Genomic DNA, 16,247 nt, shown 5'->3' with positions numbered 1-16,247 from the left:
CGTGCGTGAGGGTCCCTCAGGAGGGAGCTGTGCGTTAAACAGGCAGATTTTCCTCTATGCATGGTGTGTTAGTCCGTTGTGCATTGCTATAAAGGAATACCTGAGGCTGGGTAATTTATTTTAAAAGATGTTTATTTGGCTCTCAGTTCTGCAGGCTGTACAAGAAGTGCATTGCCCGCATCTGCTCCTGGCGAAGCCTCTAGAAGCTTACAATCATGGCAGAAGGCAAAGGGGAAGTTCATATCACATGGCCAGAGAGGGAGCCGGTGGGGTGCCACACTCTTTTTTCTTTTTAAGATGGAGTTCTGCTCTTGTCGCTCAGGCTGGAGTGCAGTGGCATGATCTCAGCTCACTGCAACCTCCACCTCCTGGGTTCAAGTGATTCTCCTGCCTCAGCCTCCTGAGTAGCTGGGATTACAGGCATGCACCACCATGCCCGTTAATTTTTGTATTTTTAGTAGAGATGGGGTTTCACCATGTTGGCCAGGCTGGTCTTGAACTCCTGACCTCAGGTGATCTACCCACCTCGGCCTCCCAAAGTGCTGGAATTAAGGTGTGAGCCACTGCGCCTGGCCACTGCAATCTTTTAAACAAGGAGATCTTGCATGAACTCATACCACTCATTACCGTGGGGTACAGCACCAAGCCATTTATGAGGGAGCTGCCCCCATGACCCACCACCTCCCACTAGGTCCCACCTCCAACACTGGGGGGTCAGATTTCAAGATGAGATTTAGAGAGGACAAATATCCAAACCATATCACATAGGGAGCAAGTAACATGTTGTCTGACCCAGCTGGACTTTAAAACATCCAAGATCTAACTCCTAAGATAGCTAAGCATATATATTTACTTCTTGTTCTATTTATAAGTAGAAGGCACATTTAGGGGTGGGTGTGGTGGCTCAAGTCTGTAATCCCAGCACTTTGGGAGGTTGAGGTGGGTGGATCACCTGAGGTCAGGAGTTCAAGACCAGCCTGGCCAACATGGTGAAACCCCGTCTCTACTAAAAATACAAAAATTAGCCAGGAATGGTGGTGGATGCCTGTAATCCCAGCTACTCGGGAGGCTGAGGCACGAGAATGGCTTGAACCCGGGAGGCAGAGGTTGCAGTGAGCCGAGATTGCGCCACTGCACTCCAGCCTGGGCAACAGAGCAAGACTCTCTCTCTCTCTCAAAAAAAGAAGGCACCCTTAGAATAAGATTTAAAGAACTCTAGGTGCCTGGGCACGGTAAATTGTCTTTCTTATTCATCTTCACTAATTAGTCTTTGCTTAGTCCAAGTCTAGTCAGTAACGTGCCTTCCCACCTCATCCTTAGCTTCTCTCGTTTACTGCAGCTGTGCAAATCTATCTCCAGGATAAATTCCTAGAAGTGGAATTGGTAAGCCCAAGAATATAGTCATTGGTTGCGCCAGTTTACACTTCCATCAGTGATGCAGGAGTTTCTGTGCTTCTGCACCCCTTGACAACAGTGTGTGAGCAAACTTTCTGATCTTGGCTAATTAGAAAGGTAAAAATGGTATCTCGGTGTGGCTTTACCTCATACTTGTCTTAAACGCGAGCTTGACATTTTTTGATGTTTCAAAGCCATTGGATTTTCTGTGCTGTGACATGCCAGTATCTTTTCATCCACTTATTAATTTGTAGGAGCTCTTGATATGTTACTGAAACCAGCTTTTTCTTGGTGATGAGTTGCAAATACAATAGCCAGTTTGCCATTTATCATTTGCCTGTGTTATGATTGGTTTTGCTATACAAAAACATTATTTTTATTTAGTAAAATGTATCGGTCTTTTCAAGTTTATGGGTTTGGTGTCATACTTAGAATGGCTGTTTCACTTCGTAAATATATTTTTAAAATTTTCCCCATGGCCTCTCTGATGGTTTTGAAACTGTATGCAGTGTTTCTTCTCACCCACCATTTAATTTTTGTGGTACATAGTAGGTGTATATATTTGTGGGGTACATGAGGTGTTTTGATACAGGCATGCAATGTGTAATCATGACATGCTGGAGAATGGGTATCCATCCCCTCAAGCATTTATCCTTCGTGTTACAAACAATCCAATGATACTCTTTTAAATCCCTTTTAAAATACAACATGTGACCAGGTGCAGTGGCTCACACCTGTAATCCCAGCACTTTGTGAGGCTAAGGCGGGTGGATCACGAGTTGAGGACTTCGAGACCAGCCTGGCCTATATGGTGAAACCCTGTCTCTACTAAAAATACAAAAATTAGCCAGGAGTGGTGGCGCACGCCTGTAGTCCCAGTTACTTGGGAAGCTGAGGCAGAATAATCACTTGAACCCGGGAGGCGGAGGTTGCAGTGAGCCAAGATCGTGCCACTGCACTCCAGCCTGGGCAACGGAGTGAGACTCTGTCTCAACAACAACAAGAAAGATATGCAGAACCTAATGCTCTCACTTTGCTTATGCCTCTGAAACTTCTGCACAAAGGCCTTCGGGTTTTATCTTTGTGCTAGTCTGCTAATTCGTTACTGCAGGGAAACAGAGGGGCTGTCCACTTAGTGACCAGCTAGACTAGTTGCTCCAGTGATGGGAGGCACCAAGCCTTCCCATTATTGCTGCCTGAGTTTGACGTGAGGTTTTCAGTCATGGGGCCAGGTTCAAGGCAGAAATCACTGAAAGTGTAGTCGTAGGGGGCATCTTCAAGGACAGACCGACACAGACCCCTTTAACGCTTACTGAATGTGACACCTTGAGCCAGTCACTTAACTTCTCTGACCCTCAGTATCGTCTTTTATAAACTGGAGATAATAATTGCACCTACCACCCAGGGCTATTGCGAGAATCAAGTAAGATAATGCAGATAAAGCGTTTAAAGCAGGGCCTGGTACGGAGTCACTGCTCGACAAAGGGAGCTTTTCTTAAGGTGACCGTCTTGAGCTAGGCCTTGAGGGACAGGGATGTTTGAAAAGAAGAGGGAGCGATCTTTATGGCTGGAGAATGCAGCATTCTGATTGTAGCTGGGATTTTATTATGACTGAGTGACAACACAGAAAGGTCAGTGCCATTGAAAGAAGTTTTAGGCCAGGCTTGGTGGCTCACGCCTGTAATCCCAGCACTTTGGGAGTCCGAGGGCAGGCAGATCACCTGAGGTCAGGAGTTTGAGACCAGCCTGGCCAACATGGTGAAACCCCGTCTCTACTAAAAATACAAAAATTAGCTGGGCATGGTGGCAGGCGCCTGTAATCCCAGCTACTCGGGAGGCTGAGGAAGGAGAATGGCATGAACCTGGGAGGCGGAGCTTGCAGTGAGCCGAGATCGCGCCATTGCACTCCAGCCTGGGCAACAGAGCCAGACTCCGTCTAAAAAAAAAAAAAAAAAAATGCATTTTCCAGAGTGTTACAGGGTAAGTAATGGGACTGGGTTTTTTGGTCGTAGTTTCTATCTAAGCGCCATTGCTGAGCCTATCGCTGCAGGAAGGAGGATGGGGTGATTGAATGGCCGGGCCTGGGTGCCACCCCTACCCCTGAAGCTGGGCGGTGAGGACAGCCCCGCTCAAAGCACACACATTGACGCGGGAAGCGTGGGGTCAGAGGAAGCTCTTCGTGGAAAATGGAGGCGCCTTTGCCAAAAGTGGAGGGTGCGGGTTGGACGGTGAGCTGGCTTCTGGCTCCTTCCAACTAGAAAATCCGGTCGTCCCGAGCTGGTAGGGCCTGAGCTCTCAGGTCGAGGGTGCCATTTTGGGTCCCCAGGATTCAGGGAGCCGCCCGGACCTGGCTGACCCCCGTGTCCCCACCCGGCCAGGCCCGGGGGATGCTCCAGAACCGCGTGCTGCTGTGGAAGGAGCAGTCTGAGGCCAGCCGCAGCCCGTCGCGCGCCCACTCCCCCGGCCTGCTGGGCCCCGCGTTGGGGCTGCCGTACCCCTCGGGCCGCCTGACGCCCACCCGCCTGGACATGGTGAGGCCCTGGGCGCCCCCGCCGCCGTTCGCGCCCCCGCCGCCCCCCGCGGGGCCCTGGGGCCTCAGGCCCCCAGCCTGGAGCCTCCTGCCCCCCAGGCTCCCGCTCTACGCCGCATCCCCCGGCCTGCCCTTCCGCCCCGGCGCGTTCTCGGCGCCCCCCGCGTTCTCCGCGCCCCCGTGGTGGCCCGGCCGCCGCCCCCAGAACCCCTACGCCGACGCCTGGGACTGGGGGTGGGGGCTGGACTAGGGCGCGGCCCCCGCCCCCCCCCCGCCCCACCCTCCCCTGCCCATCTCCCCCGCAGCCCCCGAGGCCCCTGGGAGAGTTCAGCTCCCCCCGCAGCCGGCACGGCTCCGGCTCCTACGGCACCGAGCCCGACGCGAGGCCCGCGTCCCAGCTAGAGCCAGACCGTCGCTCCCTGCCCCGAACGCCGTCGGCCTGTGAGTGCCCCCGCCCCGGGGCGGCAGGAGGGCCGGGAGAGGCGCGGGGGTGGGGCTGCAACAGGAGGGATCGAGGGCAGACGCCAGGAAGAACTTCCTGCCCATGTGCCGCCGCGCTCTCCCGCCCACAGCCTCGCTCTACAGCGGCAGCGCCCAAAGCTCGCGCTCCAACTCCTTTGGCGAGCGCCCGGGCGGCGGCGGGGGCGCCAGGAGAGTCCGCGCCCTGGTCTCCCACTCGGAGGGCGCCAACCACACGCTGCTGCGCTTCTCCGCTGGGGACGTGGTGGAGGTGTTGGTGCCCGAGGCCCAGAACGGCTGGCTCTACGGCAAGCTGGAGGGCTCGTCCGCGTGAGTGGGAGCCTTGGAGGGGCCGGGGGTGGGTTGAGAAGAAGGCCCTGGGGGCCGGGAACCCGGGGACCTGCCAGACTGAGGCTTCCCTGGCCTCCCCCGGGGGCCTCGGACAATGCTCCTCTCCTCCCGACCCCCGCACCCTGCCTCAGTTTCCTTATTCATTCAGTGTGAGTAGGAAGAGCCGCCTTACCAAGTTCAGGATGACGGCCCTTGAGAGCGGGCAGAGTTTGGGGGATGGGCAGGTTCTTCCAAAAGTGTGGAAATGGCAGAAATCCTATTGCTTGAGCACCTACTGTGTGCCTGTCTCTGGGAGGAGGCTGCTTCCCCTCTGCAGAGTCAGCCCTGGAACTCTGATGCAGGGGGCTGGGCTGGGAGTAGGGGCTTAAATGTGCTCACCTCTTTGCAGTCAGGGTCAGTGGAAATCCTGAAAGCACCTAAACTGGGCTGTTTTGACACTTGACGTGGAGGAGGAGTTGGGGAGTTTCATACAGTGAGGTCGCCAGAAAGCGCGGAGGACAGCAGGGCTGGCAGCTAGCAGAGGGAATGGACAGGCACCACTGTCCTGCAGGGGAAAACGGGGCAGATGGGGCTGGCTGGAGCCAGGCAGTGCCCCCTCGGGGCTTCATGGGCAGGGTAGTGTACGGTGCCCACTCCTGCTCCAAGAGAGAAGCAGCGCAGGATGAATGCGTGCATGGGCAGAGCGGGTGGTGGCAGCCCACACCAGCCCACAGATGGATGAGTGGCCCTGTGCTTAATGGATGGTGGACAGGCGAATGGGTGGACCAGGGGATGTGCGTGTGGGTAGTTGGAGGTCTGTGTGTGCAAGTGGATGGCCTTAAATTGGGGGGGGGGGTCATTGACTGGGTGGTTAGGGACATGGGAGGATGCGCAGATGTGGTGGACAGACACTGATGGGTGATTGGAGAGGTGTGAGGAGGTGCTGGATGGATTCGTGGCTACACGGGGGATGGAGTATAGACAGGTGAGTGGGGGATAGGTGATGTATGGAGGGACTCATAGTTAGGCGCGAAGGTCCATAGCTGGGCGGGTGACCACAGGGACAGGAACGGAAGGGGGTGAGTGGGGAGAGAGATGACTGAGAACGCCAACGATAGGGACACCCGCTGCTGGAGTGCCTGCTTCACAGACCCACAGCAGAGCACGGTGTGCTGCAGATGCCTTGGGGACCTGAGGATAGAACCTTCTAGATGGAGGCTGTCACACCCTCCTGGGATGTTCTGGGAACATCGTTCCATCCTTGACTCACATAGCCTGTTAGGGAAAAGGATAGCGTGTGTTATTATCAGTAGGCACCTGCAGGTGAAAACAGAAGTAAACATACGGAATTGACTGTAGTCTGTCAATTCGAGGTGAAGTAGCTTCCAGTGACCCTGAGGGGAGGATGGCTTCTTTTGGTCATTGTCCCCAGGCCTGGCTTCTTTTGGTCATTGTCCTCTGCCCCACAGGAGCGGCTGGTTCCCCGAGGCCTACGTGAAGGCTCTGGAGGAGGGGCCCGTGAATCCCATGACCCCCGTGACCCCCATGACCTCCATGTCCCCCATGACACCCATGACGCCCATGAACCCCGGGAACGAGCTGCCTTCCAGGTACCTGAGTCATCGGGGTGGGGCGGGGGTGAGGACGCCGGCAAGGGTGTCACTGCCCAGCGGAGAGGATCTGCAAGGTGCAGGCTTTTTTGTTTTTGTTTTTGAGACGGAGCCTCACCCTGTCACCCAGGCTGGAGTGCAGTGGTGTCATCTTGGCTCACTGCAACCTCTGCCTCCTGCATTCAAGCGATTCTCCTGCCTGAGCCTCCCGAGTAGCTGGGACTACAGGCACACACCACCACACCTGGCTACTTTTTGTATTTTTAGTAGAGACAGGGTTTCATTATGTTGGCCAGGCTGGTCTTGAACTCCTGACCTCAGGTGATCCACCCACCTCAGCCTCCCAAAGTGCTGGGATTACAGGCATGAGTCACTGCACCCAGGTGGCAAGGTGCAGTCTTGAGTGGGCCCAGCCGCCTTCAGCCCCTGGAGAACCACCGGCCCTGAGCCCTTCTCTCTGCCCTGAAGGTCACTGTGTCCATCCCTCTGCCTCCTCTCAGGACCTCCCTCCAGTCAAGAGTCTCCTTTCACGCAGGTGCGGGGAGGAAGCTGTCGGATGCCTCCTGCCTAAGGTGCCCCAGCTACTGGCAGGACAAGGGATTGGACAGGCCCCAACCCCCTTCCTTCCCCCTCCTTTCTCTGGACTTAGGTCCTGCCCACTCCGGGGCAGCCACAGCCTCGATGACCTCCTGGACCGGCCGGGCAACTCCATAGCACCCTCAGAGTACTGGGATGGCCAGTCCTGCTCCCGCACCCCAAGCCGGGTGCCAAGCCGTGCCCCCAGCCCTGCACCTCCACCCTTGCCCAGCAGCCGCTGCAGCAGCATGGGCAGCACAGCAGTTGCCACTGACGTCAAGGTGAGCCCTCGCCCGCCCTCTCTTGGGGCCTCCAGCGGGCAGGGAGGCAGGAGAGCAGGGATCCCGAGGCTCTGTCACCGGCTGTCTGGCAGGGGACCCGCCTACCTGGCCTCAGTCTGTTCCTCAGTGCAGGGAGGGGTGGTGTGGGGCTGAGTCTGGGCCGAAGGGGAAGACCAGGGTCCCAGGGCAGGGTGTGGCCTGGGGCTGGCCAGTAGGACGGGGCTGAGGGAGGGCATCTCCGATGGAGCCACCCCGGTCTTATCCTGGGGGCGTGGTTAGTCCTCGGAGGTGGTGCTCTGGCCCAGGGGTTTCTCACTTCTGCAACCCACAGAATTCTGGGCTTCAGAACGTCAGGGTCTCATTTCCCAGGAGCCTGGCATGGCAGGGGCTCTCTGGCCCAGTCCTCTGCCCTTGGGCATGGGGAGAGGGAGGGGAGGAGCAAGGGATTGCTTGCCCCTCTCCCCACCAAACCAGCCCTTCCTCACCCCCACTGCAGAAACTGATTTCCTCAGAGCAGTACCCACCACAGCAGCTCTTCCCGAGGTGAGTCCTCACATGGGGCCCAAACAGTGAGGAGGGTGGCAGGTGCAGCAGCACACACTTGTAGTCCCAGCTACTAGGGAGACTGGGGCAGGAGGATCTCTTGATTCCAACAGTTCAACATCAGCTTGAGCAACACTGTGAGACCCTATCTCAAAAGAAAAAAAAAGATGAAGTGGGGCAAGGAGTGGATGGAGACCAAATAGGGGCAGGAGGCAGGACCCAGCTCCGTTGCCCAGCTGCCTTCCTGAGCCACGGCCAGGTGGGGATCATCTGCCCTTCTCACCCCATTCTCTCTCTCCTCTTACAGGGGCACAAATCCTTTTGCCACCGTCAAGCTTCGTCCCACCATCACCAATGACCGCTCAGCACCCCTCATCCGCTGAGGCAGGGTCCGAGGTCGTACCCCACAGTGCACCTGCCCAGGGGCTGTTCAGAGCTGGCAATGACAGTGACAGCAGCAACAGCAGCAGATCCAAGAAGCGGGGCCCTGAGACGGGGGGTGGCTGCCCTCCCCAGACCACCCCGGCAGCCTGAGCAGCTCCAAAGCACTGGCTTGGGGTCCGAGACCTTCAAAGTAAAGCAGGCGGAATGGGGGGACAGGACAATTTCTCCCCCTCCAGGGGCTCCAGGACTCTCCCTGGGGGGCCCACCTCTTGCCCCCTAACCTCTTTCCCCCTAACCTCTTTCCCCCTTTTCTGCCCCCGTGGGGAGGAGCCCCTTGTACCTGCTCCGTGCCCAACACATGCCCTCTCTGTACATCTTTTGTAAATGATGAGAAATAAAGGAAGTGGACGCAAAGTGATGCGGCAGCAGGACTGGTGGTGTCTTATTTAGGGGACAGGGCAGGGGGTGAGGGATAGAGACTCCCCCATTGGAGAATGGGGTCTAGGGGGTACTGAGGTCCTGGCTGTTCCCCGGGAAGCCATCTCACTCCCAGCCCCTTGTTTGGAGAACTCTTTAGGGCTGCCCCAAAGCCCTCGCGCTGCAGCCCCCATCTCCACCTGCTCTCATTTCGACCTGTGGGTTTCCTAGGAAGTAGCGGCTGCTCGGGTCAGGGGAGAGGTGGCCAAGGGCTGGGACCACCAGCAAGCTGCCCTCAGGCGGCCTGGACACAGCACCCTTTGTTTTGGCCCCTCCCCGCCCCCACATTCCCAGGCACAGGCGTGGATTAGCTTCATTCTAGAGAAAGCTGCCAGCCCCTCCTGGAATGTGGCCTGGGGCGGGGGGTTGGGGCAGGGGGCAGATGAGGCACTGAGGTGATTAGAACCGTTGGGGTCTCTTCAGGGCAGGGCTGTGCCCCCAGCACCAGATTAGGACCCCCTGGGCAAGGTCTCTGTGTCTACCACCCCAGGCTCCAGGAGGCAGAGGGATTCTCTTCCTCCCTCCTGGACTGGCTTGGGACAGGGAGCCCACCGCGGAGGCCCAGCCTTGCCTGGGGCTCCCAGTCTCTTCTCCCCTCCTGGACAAAAGCCTCTTAGCAGGGGTGAGGTGTGGTGGGGGCACACACTCTAAGCTCCAGGCCTGGGGGAGGGAGCGTCAGGCCCGAGTCAGCCAGAGGCTCAGCCCAGGCTGGTGGGAAGCTGGGGTGTCTGGCAGCCCCCATCCGGGTAAGCTTCACCGGGAGCTGCGGCGGCGGCCCCTCCCTGCAGGCCTCAGGAGATGTGAGGCTGGACCCCCAAACCCACGAGGCAGGCTCAGGTGAGTGTGATGTGAGGGCTGCCTGGGATCACCCTCCTGTCTCCACCTTCAAGTGGCTGCCCCTGTGACAAAAGGACAACAGGCAGGAAAAGCCACAACCTGGTCCTAGTGGAGGAGGGGCAGAGTCCCGGATACCCTGGGGGTGGTGGCACTGCCCAGTGCCAGGAGGGACACTCCAGGCAGGAGGGCAGGAGGCTATCCCCAGCCCCCGGCTCCTGGTGCACCTGTCTCTGAGTACACCCTCCTCATCTGTTATGGGGGCGCTTGTAACTGCTGTGAGGGCCCCGGGTGGAGCCCCAGGAATGAGACAGGCTTTGGAGCCATTCTTTTCATATAGAGGGTTTGAGGTTTGGAGGGCAGAGGGCCACTCTCTCAGTGCTGCTAAGGTTCCTACCTGTCTGGCAGAAGCCAGAGACCTGACTCCTCTCCCGCAAGATTCCCAGCTGGCCTCGGGGTGATCAATCACCCATCTTACATCGGAGGAAAGGGAGGTTGGGAGAGGGGAGGCGACCGGCCCAAGTCAGGGAGGGAATCCATGGCTGAGCTGAGATGCATGGGAACTCAGCTCCCCTGGCTGATATCTGTTGAAAGTGGCTTTTGTCCCCTTAATGTTCTAATGACAATAGTCATTTGTGATCCCTGAGAAACATTAGGAACATGGCGGAAGGCTAAAGAGGAAAATCACGCACACCGGCCCTTTGCAGCCGGCATCTGCCCCTCTGCTGTTTGTTCTATTGTCCCGAGACCCTCACGCGTACGGGGCGACTTTGGTGCTGGACGCCCACCTCCAGGCACATACCTGCTCCACTTCCCGACGCCTTCCACCTGAGGCCCTGAGGGGCCAGCAGTTGTCCTGCAGAGGGAGCCTGCCGAGGTGCAGAGTCAGGTGGGACCCGTCGTCCTCCCCTCGTCCTTCAGCGCCCTTTGCAGGAGAAGGAGACTTGGGGTGAGAGTCCTACCTCCGTTTCCCCTTTTGGTTCCCAGACCTGAGCCACCCTCACGTGGGTAGCCCTGTGCCTCAGTTTCCCCATGCTTCGTCTCCATCCCCCTCCTTCTCTAGGCTGCTGGCCCAGCCCCTCCCTCTTGTCCCCGCCCCCTCCCAACAGAGGCAGCGATGGGCGCTGGCGGCCCCCGGCGGGGCGAGGGCCCCCCAGACGGCGGCTGGGGCTGGGTGGTGCTGGGCGCCTGCTTTGTGGTCACCGGCTTCGCCTACGGCTTCCCCAAAGCCGTGAGCGTCTTCTTCCGCGCGCTCATGCGCGACTTCGACGCCGGCTACAGCGACACGGCCTGGGTGTCCTCCATCATGCTAGCCATGCTCTACGGCACGGGTCAGTGTCCCCGCCCGGCCCTCCGCCTCCCCGGGACCCCTGGGATCCGGAACCAGGAGACACCCGAGCCCCTGAGCATCCCCCTGACCCTCGGGGTGGCCCCCGAAGTCCCTTCCCGCCTGTGGGAACCCTGGCACCAGAAAGAGGGGAAGAGAGGGCGGGAGGGAGACAGCGGCCAGAGGCGGGGCCGGCCCAGGGGGCTGCCCTGCGAGCTCAGAGGGCCCCTTCTAAGACCCACACCCGCCCATTGTAGAGGCAGGACAGCTGAGAGCTACAGAAGCACTACCCCCCTCCCCGCAGCCCTGACCTGCAGGTGGGGGCTTGCTGGAGTTCCCATCCTGGGGGGCGGGGCTGCGGAGGAATCCCAGTCTGTGCCAGGGCGGGACTTGGAGGCTGTGAAGGTTAAAGGGGTGCGGAAGCCCCCGCTCTTCTTGGGGTTTGGGTTCGCAGGATGGGGTGCTCTGGGCCTTGCCCTCGCAGGATGCTGTCTCTTTGCCCTGTCCCCTCCAAGCTGTGTGACCTTGGCCAGACAATGCCCTCCTCTCTGTGTCCCTGAGCCGGAGATGACCTTATTCCTTAGAGGACTCAAGCCATCCCGGGACCCGGGTGGTGACCCTGCCCTGCCCACAGGCCCCGTGTCCAGCATCCTCGTGACCCGCTTTGGCTGTCGCCCGGTGATGCTGGCGGGTGGGCTGCTGGCTTCCGCGGGCATGATCCTAGCTTCCTTTGCCACGCGCCTCCTGGAGCTCTACCTGACCGCTGGGGTACTCACAGGTGAGGGCCCCCTGGTCTCCTCTCCGCTGGGTTGGGGGTCGGGGGTTCTTGCTGCAAGATCTGTCCTCGGTTTCCCTATGAGGGACAGTCTTCGAAGTCCCTCGGCTGGGTTCCCGGATCTGCTGGGTTCCCGGGCCTGGCCCCTCCCTCCTGTGGGGGCCAGGGAGGAGCTCTCCGGGGACCCCGGCACAGCGCCGCCTCGCCCGCAGGCCTGGGCCTGGCCCTCAACTTCCAGCCGTCGCTCATCATGCTGGGGCTGTACTTCGAGCGGCGGCGGCCTCTGGCCAACGGGCTGGCGGCGGCGGGCAGCCCCGTGTTCCTGTCCGCGCTGTCGCCGCTCGGCCAGCAGCTGCTGGAGCGCTTCGGCTGGCGCGGCGGCTTCCTGCTGCTCGGCGGGCTCCTGCTGCACTGCTGCGCCTGCGGGGCTGTCATGAGGCCGCCGCCCGGGCCGGGCCCGCGACCGCGCAGGGACAGCGCCGGCGACCGCGCCGGGGACGCTCCGGGCGAGGCGGAGGCTGACGGTGCGGGGCTGCAGCTGCGCGAGGCATCCCCCAGGGTCCGGCCCCGCCGGCGCCTGCTGGACTTGGCAGTGTGCACCGACCGCGCCTTCGCCGTGTACGCCGTCACCAAGTTCCTGATGGCGCTCGGGCTCTTCGTCCCCGCCATCCTGCTGGTGAACTACGCCAAGGACGCGGGCGTGCCCGACACCGACGCCGCCTTCCTGCTGTCCATCGTGGGCTTCGTGGACATCGTGGCGCGCCCGGCGTGCGGCGCCCTGGCGGGCCTGGCGCGTCTGCGTCCGCACGTCCCGTATCTGTTCAGCCTGGCCCTGCTGGCCAATGGGCTCACAGACCTGAGCAGCGCACGCGCGCGCTCCTACGGCGCCCTCGTCGCCTTCTGCGTCGCCTTCGGCCTCTCCTACGGCATGGTGGGCGCGCTGCAGTTCGAGGTGCTCATGGCGGCTGTGGGCGCGCCCCGCTTCCCCAGTGCGCTGGGCCTGGTGTTGCTCGTGGAGGCCGTGGCTGTGCTCATCGGACCGCCCTCTGCCGGTGCGCCCCGAAGGAAGAGGGGGTGGCGAGCCTAGTGCCCCTTAGACCCAGGGAAGCTCCATCCCCCTGTCTCAGATGGAACTTCCAGGGATGAGGGGAAGGGGCAGTCGGGTGGGTGGACTCCCCTTCACGGCCAGTTAGTCCCTCCTCCAAGCCGGACCGCCCGCTCTGGGTGAGGACAGAAAAGCCCAGGAAGGTGCAGGGAAGAAAGCAACACTGGTAGCTGGCCAGATCTGCCATCCCAAGCAGTTGGCACAAGGCCATCTGAAGCGCAGGTGCTTATTCTCATTTTGCAGATGAGGAAACTGAGGCACAAAGCCTTAGCGCAAGTTGCAGCCCCAGAATGAGAGCCTCAGTGTACCTGCTGCTAAATGCTCACGCCTTTAGAATGGTGCATCTAGAATGGTGACTGGAATGGGGACAGTATCTTTGGGAAACTGGTGTTGGGGCCAGAAACCGAGTGGGGGTGCTCAGCGGGCAGATGGGGAGAAGCACTGGTGTCTTTCACTGTGCAGATGGCCTGCTGGCACTTGTCACCATCACCCTTAGGAAGTCATCGTCATGAGGGTGGTCAGGGAAGGCTTCCTGGAATATCCCCCAGGTGAAGGCACAGCATGGATGGGCAGGGCTTGTTGGGGGGGAACAGCGTCCTTATGCAAGCAAGGCAGGAACCAAAATTGGAAAGGTGGGAGTGGGGGACATGAGGGTTTTCCTGGGTTGTCAAGTTATCTAGAAACAGCAAGGGAGCCTGCCTTTGAGTCCCAGAGGCTAGAGGGCTGTGAGATGGTGCAGTAACCAGGGAGGACACCTTGCGGGGGCCGCAGGCTGCACTGAGATGGGGTGAGCTGCCCGTCCTTCCTTCAGGGCTGGGCTAATCGAGTGCCCTCACTGAGCTCTGTCATCCCACCTGACCCAGTGAGAACGGCAAAGTCCCTGAGCCAGTGTGTGGGCAGGCCACAAAACCAGCCTGCCCAGGCCTCAAGGAACCGTCTTCCATTTCTTGTGTGAATCTGGATGGATCTGATGGGCAGAGGGGGTGCATGGGGTGAGGAGAATGACCTAGAGAGAGGGTGGAGCACACAGACAAACCACACTTTAGGGGGAAATACTTGCAATTAAGAGATTTTCCTGGTCGGGTGTAGTGGCTCATGCATGTAATCCCAGCGCTTTGGGGGGCTGAGGCCAGAAGTCTGAAACCAGCCGGGGCAACATGGCAAAACCCTGTCTCTACCAAAACAAAACAAAACAAAATTAGCTAGGTGTGGTGGCGTGCACCTCTGGTTCCAGCTACTCAGGAGGCTGAAGTGGGAGGATGGCTTGAGCCCAGGAGGTGGAGGTTGCAGTGAGCCAAGATGGCACCACTACATTCCAGCCTGGGCAATGGAGTGAGACCCTGTCTCAAAAGAATAAGAAAATTCCTGAAGCCAGGTGCAGTGGTTCACACCTGTAATCCCAGCACTTTGAGAGGCCAAGTCGGGAGGATCCCTTGAGCTCAGGAGTTCAGGACCAGCCTGGGCAACACAGCAAGACCCCATCCCTAAAAAAAAAACGTAATAAAAGAGAGATTTTCCTGAGTTTGAAAGTAGTATCTACAAGGGATAGAAGCCTTGAGAAATACAGAAGGAAATGAGTTACTGGCCCACAAGCCCCACCTGTGCCGATGATGGCTTGGTCTGGGATGCTCATGGGCCTCCTGGGACAGAGGGGTGGGAGGACTAAGCCAAGCCCCTGAGGACCAGGGCATTTACATGGCAACAGCAAGAGGTGGGGGCCCCCAGGAGGGCAGAGCTAAGCCCAAGGCCCCCTCCCCGCTCCCACCCCAGATACCCCACTGCCAGGCAAGTCACAGGACACTTGTGGGGCTTGAATCAGAGGGTGGAGGGGATGCCTCACCAAAAGCCACATATCACTTAAGCAATTGAGGTCCAGGGACAGCAAGTGACATTTTTAAGGTTTCAAATGGCAGAATCCACATGGGGTTTTACATCTGTAAAACAGGAATAAAGAGTGGGCATGTGTGTGTCACCCAGGAGCCTCACCAAGTCAGTGGCACCACCCTTGACCTGAGAGTGCAGGAGAGTGAGGGGAGGACCCCACAGGACCTTACCTCTCCCTCCTCTCCCTCCTCCTCCCCAGGCCGCCTGGTGGATGCGTTGAAGAACTATGAGATCATCTTCTACCTGGCCGGCTCTGAGGTGGCCCTGGCCGGGGTCTTCATGGCTGTCGCCACCAACTGCTGCCTGCGTTGTGCTAAAGCTGCCCCGTCAGGCCCAGGCACTGAGGGCGGAGCCAGTGACACTGAGGACGCTGAGGCTGAAGGGGACTCTGAGCCCCTGCCTGTTGTTACAGAGGAACCCGGCAACCTGGAGGCCCTGGAGGTGCTCAGCGCCCGGGGCAAGCCCACAGAACCAGAAATAGAGGCGAGGCCGAGGCTGGCTGCCGAGTCTGTGTAACTCAGGGTGCGCTGGGTGGGGTGGCCCAGTGACTTGGGAACACAGCTTCTTGTCTCAGAGAGCCTGGTACGCTGGGAGGCTGGTCTGGGGTGGTCACTCCCGGGGTCCACGTCTGGGCTCCAGTTGATCCCCTGGGTGTCTGGGAACTGCCTCCCTCATCTGTGCCCCAAGTTCCGCCAGGCCCTGCCCCATCGCCAGTGAAGCTGCTATGGAGCAACAGGAAACTGGTGATAAAGCTCAGCTGAACGACAGAAGGTTCTATTCCTCCGCCCAGGCTCCGGCTGCCACCTGAGTTGGGGGTCAGGGTGGTGGGAGGGAGTCTGGGAGGTCTCTCTCCAGGCCCCCTAAGCAGGCTTCTAGGTGGGCAGTGTTGGGAGGAAGCGTCAGAGATGGATGAAGAGACCCATCGTTCCCAGGTGTAGAGACACAAGGGGCTGGGCGGGCACAGGGCTGGGTGGGCACAGTGCCTGGCTCCTGCCCAGTCCCACTGCTCAGAGCTGTCTGCTGAAGGCCCCCTCGCTGGCATCTGCCTTTTCCCGTGGAGGGAACGAGGGGTTGGCAGCAACTAGGGTTCAAGGTTGGGGTCTGCCTGCAGGCAGGGGGCCCGAGCGGTCTGAGAAGACTCACAGGTCCCAGGGTCAGGGTCGGTTTGAATCCCAGCCCCGCTGACTTCTTTGCTCACTGGAGGCTGAGCACACGACTCCGTCCCCTGGGGTCCTGGGGAGGGTGGGACCAGGCGCTCAGTAACACCATGGGCCCTGCTGCCTTCCACGAGGTGGCCATGTCCCCTCACCTTCCCAGAGGGCATCTCTCCCCCTAGAGGATAAACTTGGGTGTCCAGGGCCAGGGGCTTTTGCTGTGGACACTGTGCTGGCAGCCAGGTCATCTGCTGATCCCAGCACCTGCCTTCTCCCCACGGAGCGTCCCACGATCTCCCTCACACTTTGACATCTGACCTCCTGCACTTGGATCCAGGTGCACGAATCTGGCACGACGCGATGTAGTCCCTCTACGCATTTATCCTCCTCCCAAACATCACACCCCTCCTTTCTTTGCCTCCCTCCGAATCATGAGCGTGGTGAACAGGCCCCTGCAGAGGAAGCCGCCTTCCCTCCGCAAACTCCCCTCACCTTCCAGCCCGGCCCATAGTGACCCTTCCCCACTGGTCCCTGCTGGCCCTCATTTTCCATCTAGGCCCCAGGAAGGTCTGGGGAGCCCCAC

General features: G+C 59.4%; 2 protein-coding genes and 1 long non-coding RNA gene across 22 annotated transcripts in view; 2 read left to right on the top strand and 1 right to left on the bottom strand.

Annotated features, from left to right (window-relative positions):
* Positions 1-8,524, top strand: part of PLA2G6 (phospholipase A2 group VI) — a 107,032-nt gene extending 98,508 nt beyond the window's left edge. For 18 of the 19 annotated variants that reach the window (XM_063603272.1, XM_063603267.1, XM_063603265.1 and 15 more), the window contains 7 exons: positions 3,774-3,926; positions 4,231-4,366; positions 4,498-4,714; positions 6,184-6,324; positions 6,974-7,181; positions 7,678-7,724; positions 8,032-8,524. In XM_063603272.1, the coding sequence (XP_063459342.1) occupies positions 3,774-3,926; positions 4,231-4,366; positions 4,498-4,714; positions 6,184-6,324; positions 6,974-7,181; positions 7,678-7,724; positions 8,032-8,107 (978 nt within the window). In that variant the 3' untranslated portion in view covers positions 8,108-8,524. The remainder of the gene's footprint in view (positions 1-3,773; positions 3,927-4,230; positions 4,367-4,497; positions 4,715-6,183; positions 6,325-6,973; positions 7,182-7,677; positions 7,725-8,031) is intronic. The other variant, XM_034948657.3, reaches the window with a different exon arrangement.
* A 1,997-nt stretch (positions 8,525-10,521) lies between these two features.
* On the top strand, positions 10,522-15,085 carry SLC16A8 (solute carrier family 16 member 8). 2 transcript variants are annotated; one of them, XM_034948678.2, is made up of 4 exons: positions 10,522-10,750; positions 11,381-11,524; positions 11,734-12,573; positions 14,710-15,085. In XM_034948678.2, the coding sequence occupies exons 1-4, from the start codon at positions 10,537-10,539 to the stop codon at positions 15,024-15,026; spliced, it is 1,515 nt and encodes a 504-aa protein (XP_034804569.1). In that variant the 5' UTR covers positions 10,522-10,536; the 3' UTR covers positions 15,027-15,085. The 2 variants fall into 2 exon arrangements, with proteins under 2 accessions (XP_034804569.1, XP_054961675.1); XM_055105700.1 differs by lacking the exon at positions 11,734-12,573.
* On the bottom strand, positions 12,581-14,810 carry LOC117977416 (uncharacterized). Its single transcript, XR_008622572.2, has 4 exons — positions 14,681-14,810; positions 14,467-14,560; positions 14,018-14,110; positions 12,581-13,800 (listed from the first exon to the last, which is right to left on the bottom strand). It is a non-coding gene; the product is annotated as an uncharacterized LOC117977416 (long non-coding RNA).
* Positions 15,086-16,247: the final 1,162 nt, after the last annotated feature.

This window comes from Pan paniscus, chromosome 23 (genome assembly GCF_029289425.2).
Source record: "Pan paniscus chromosome 23, NHGRI_mPanPan1-v2.0_pri, whole genome shotgun sequence".
Classification (NCBI taxonomy): domain Eukaryota; kingdom Metazoa; phylum Chordata; class Mammalia; order Primates; family Hominidae; genus Pan; species Pan paniscus.
Note: the sequence above shows the minus strand (reverse complement) of the source record. Positions and strands in the feature narration are given on the sequence as shown.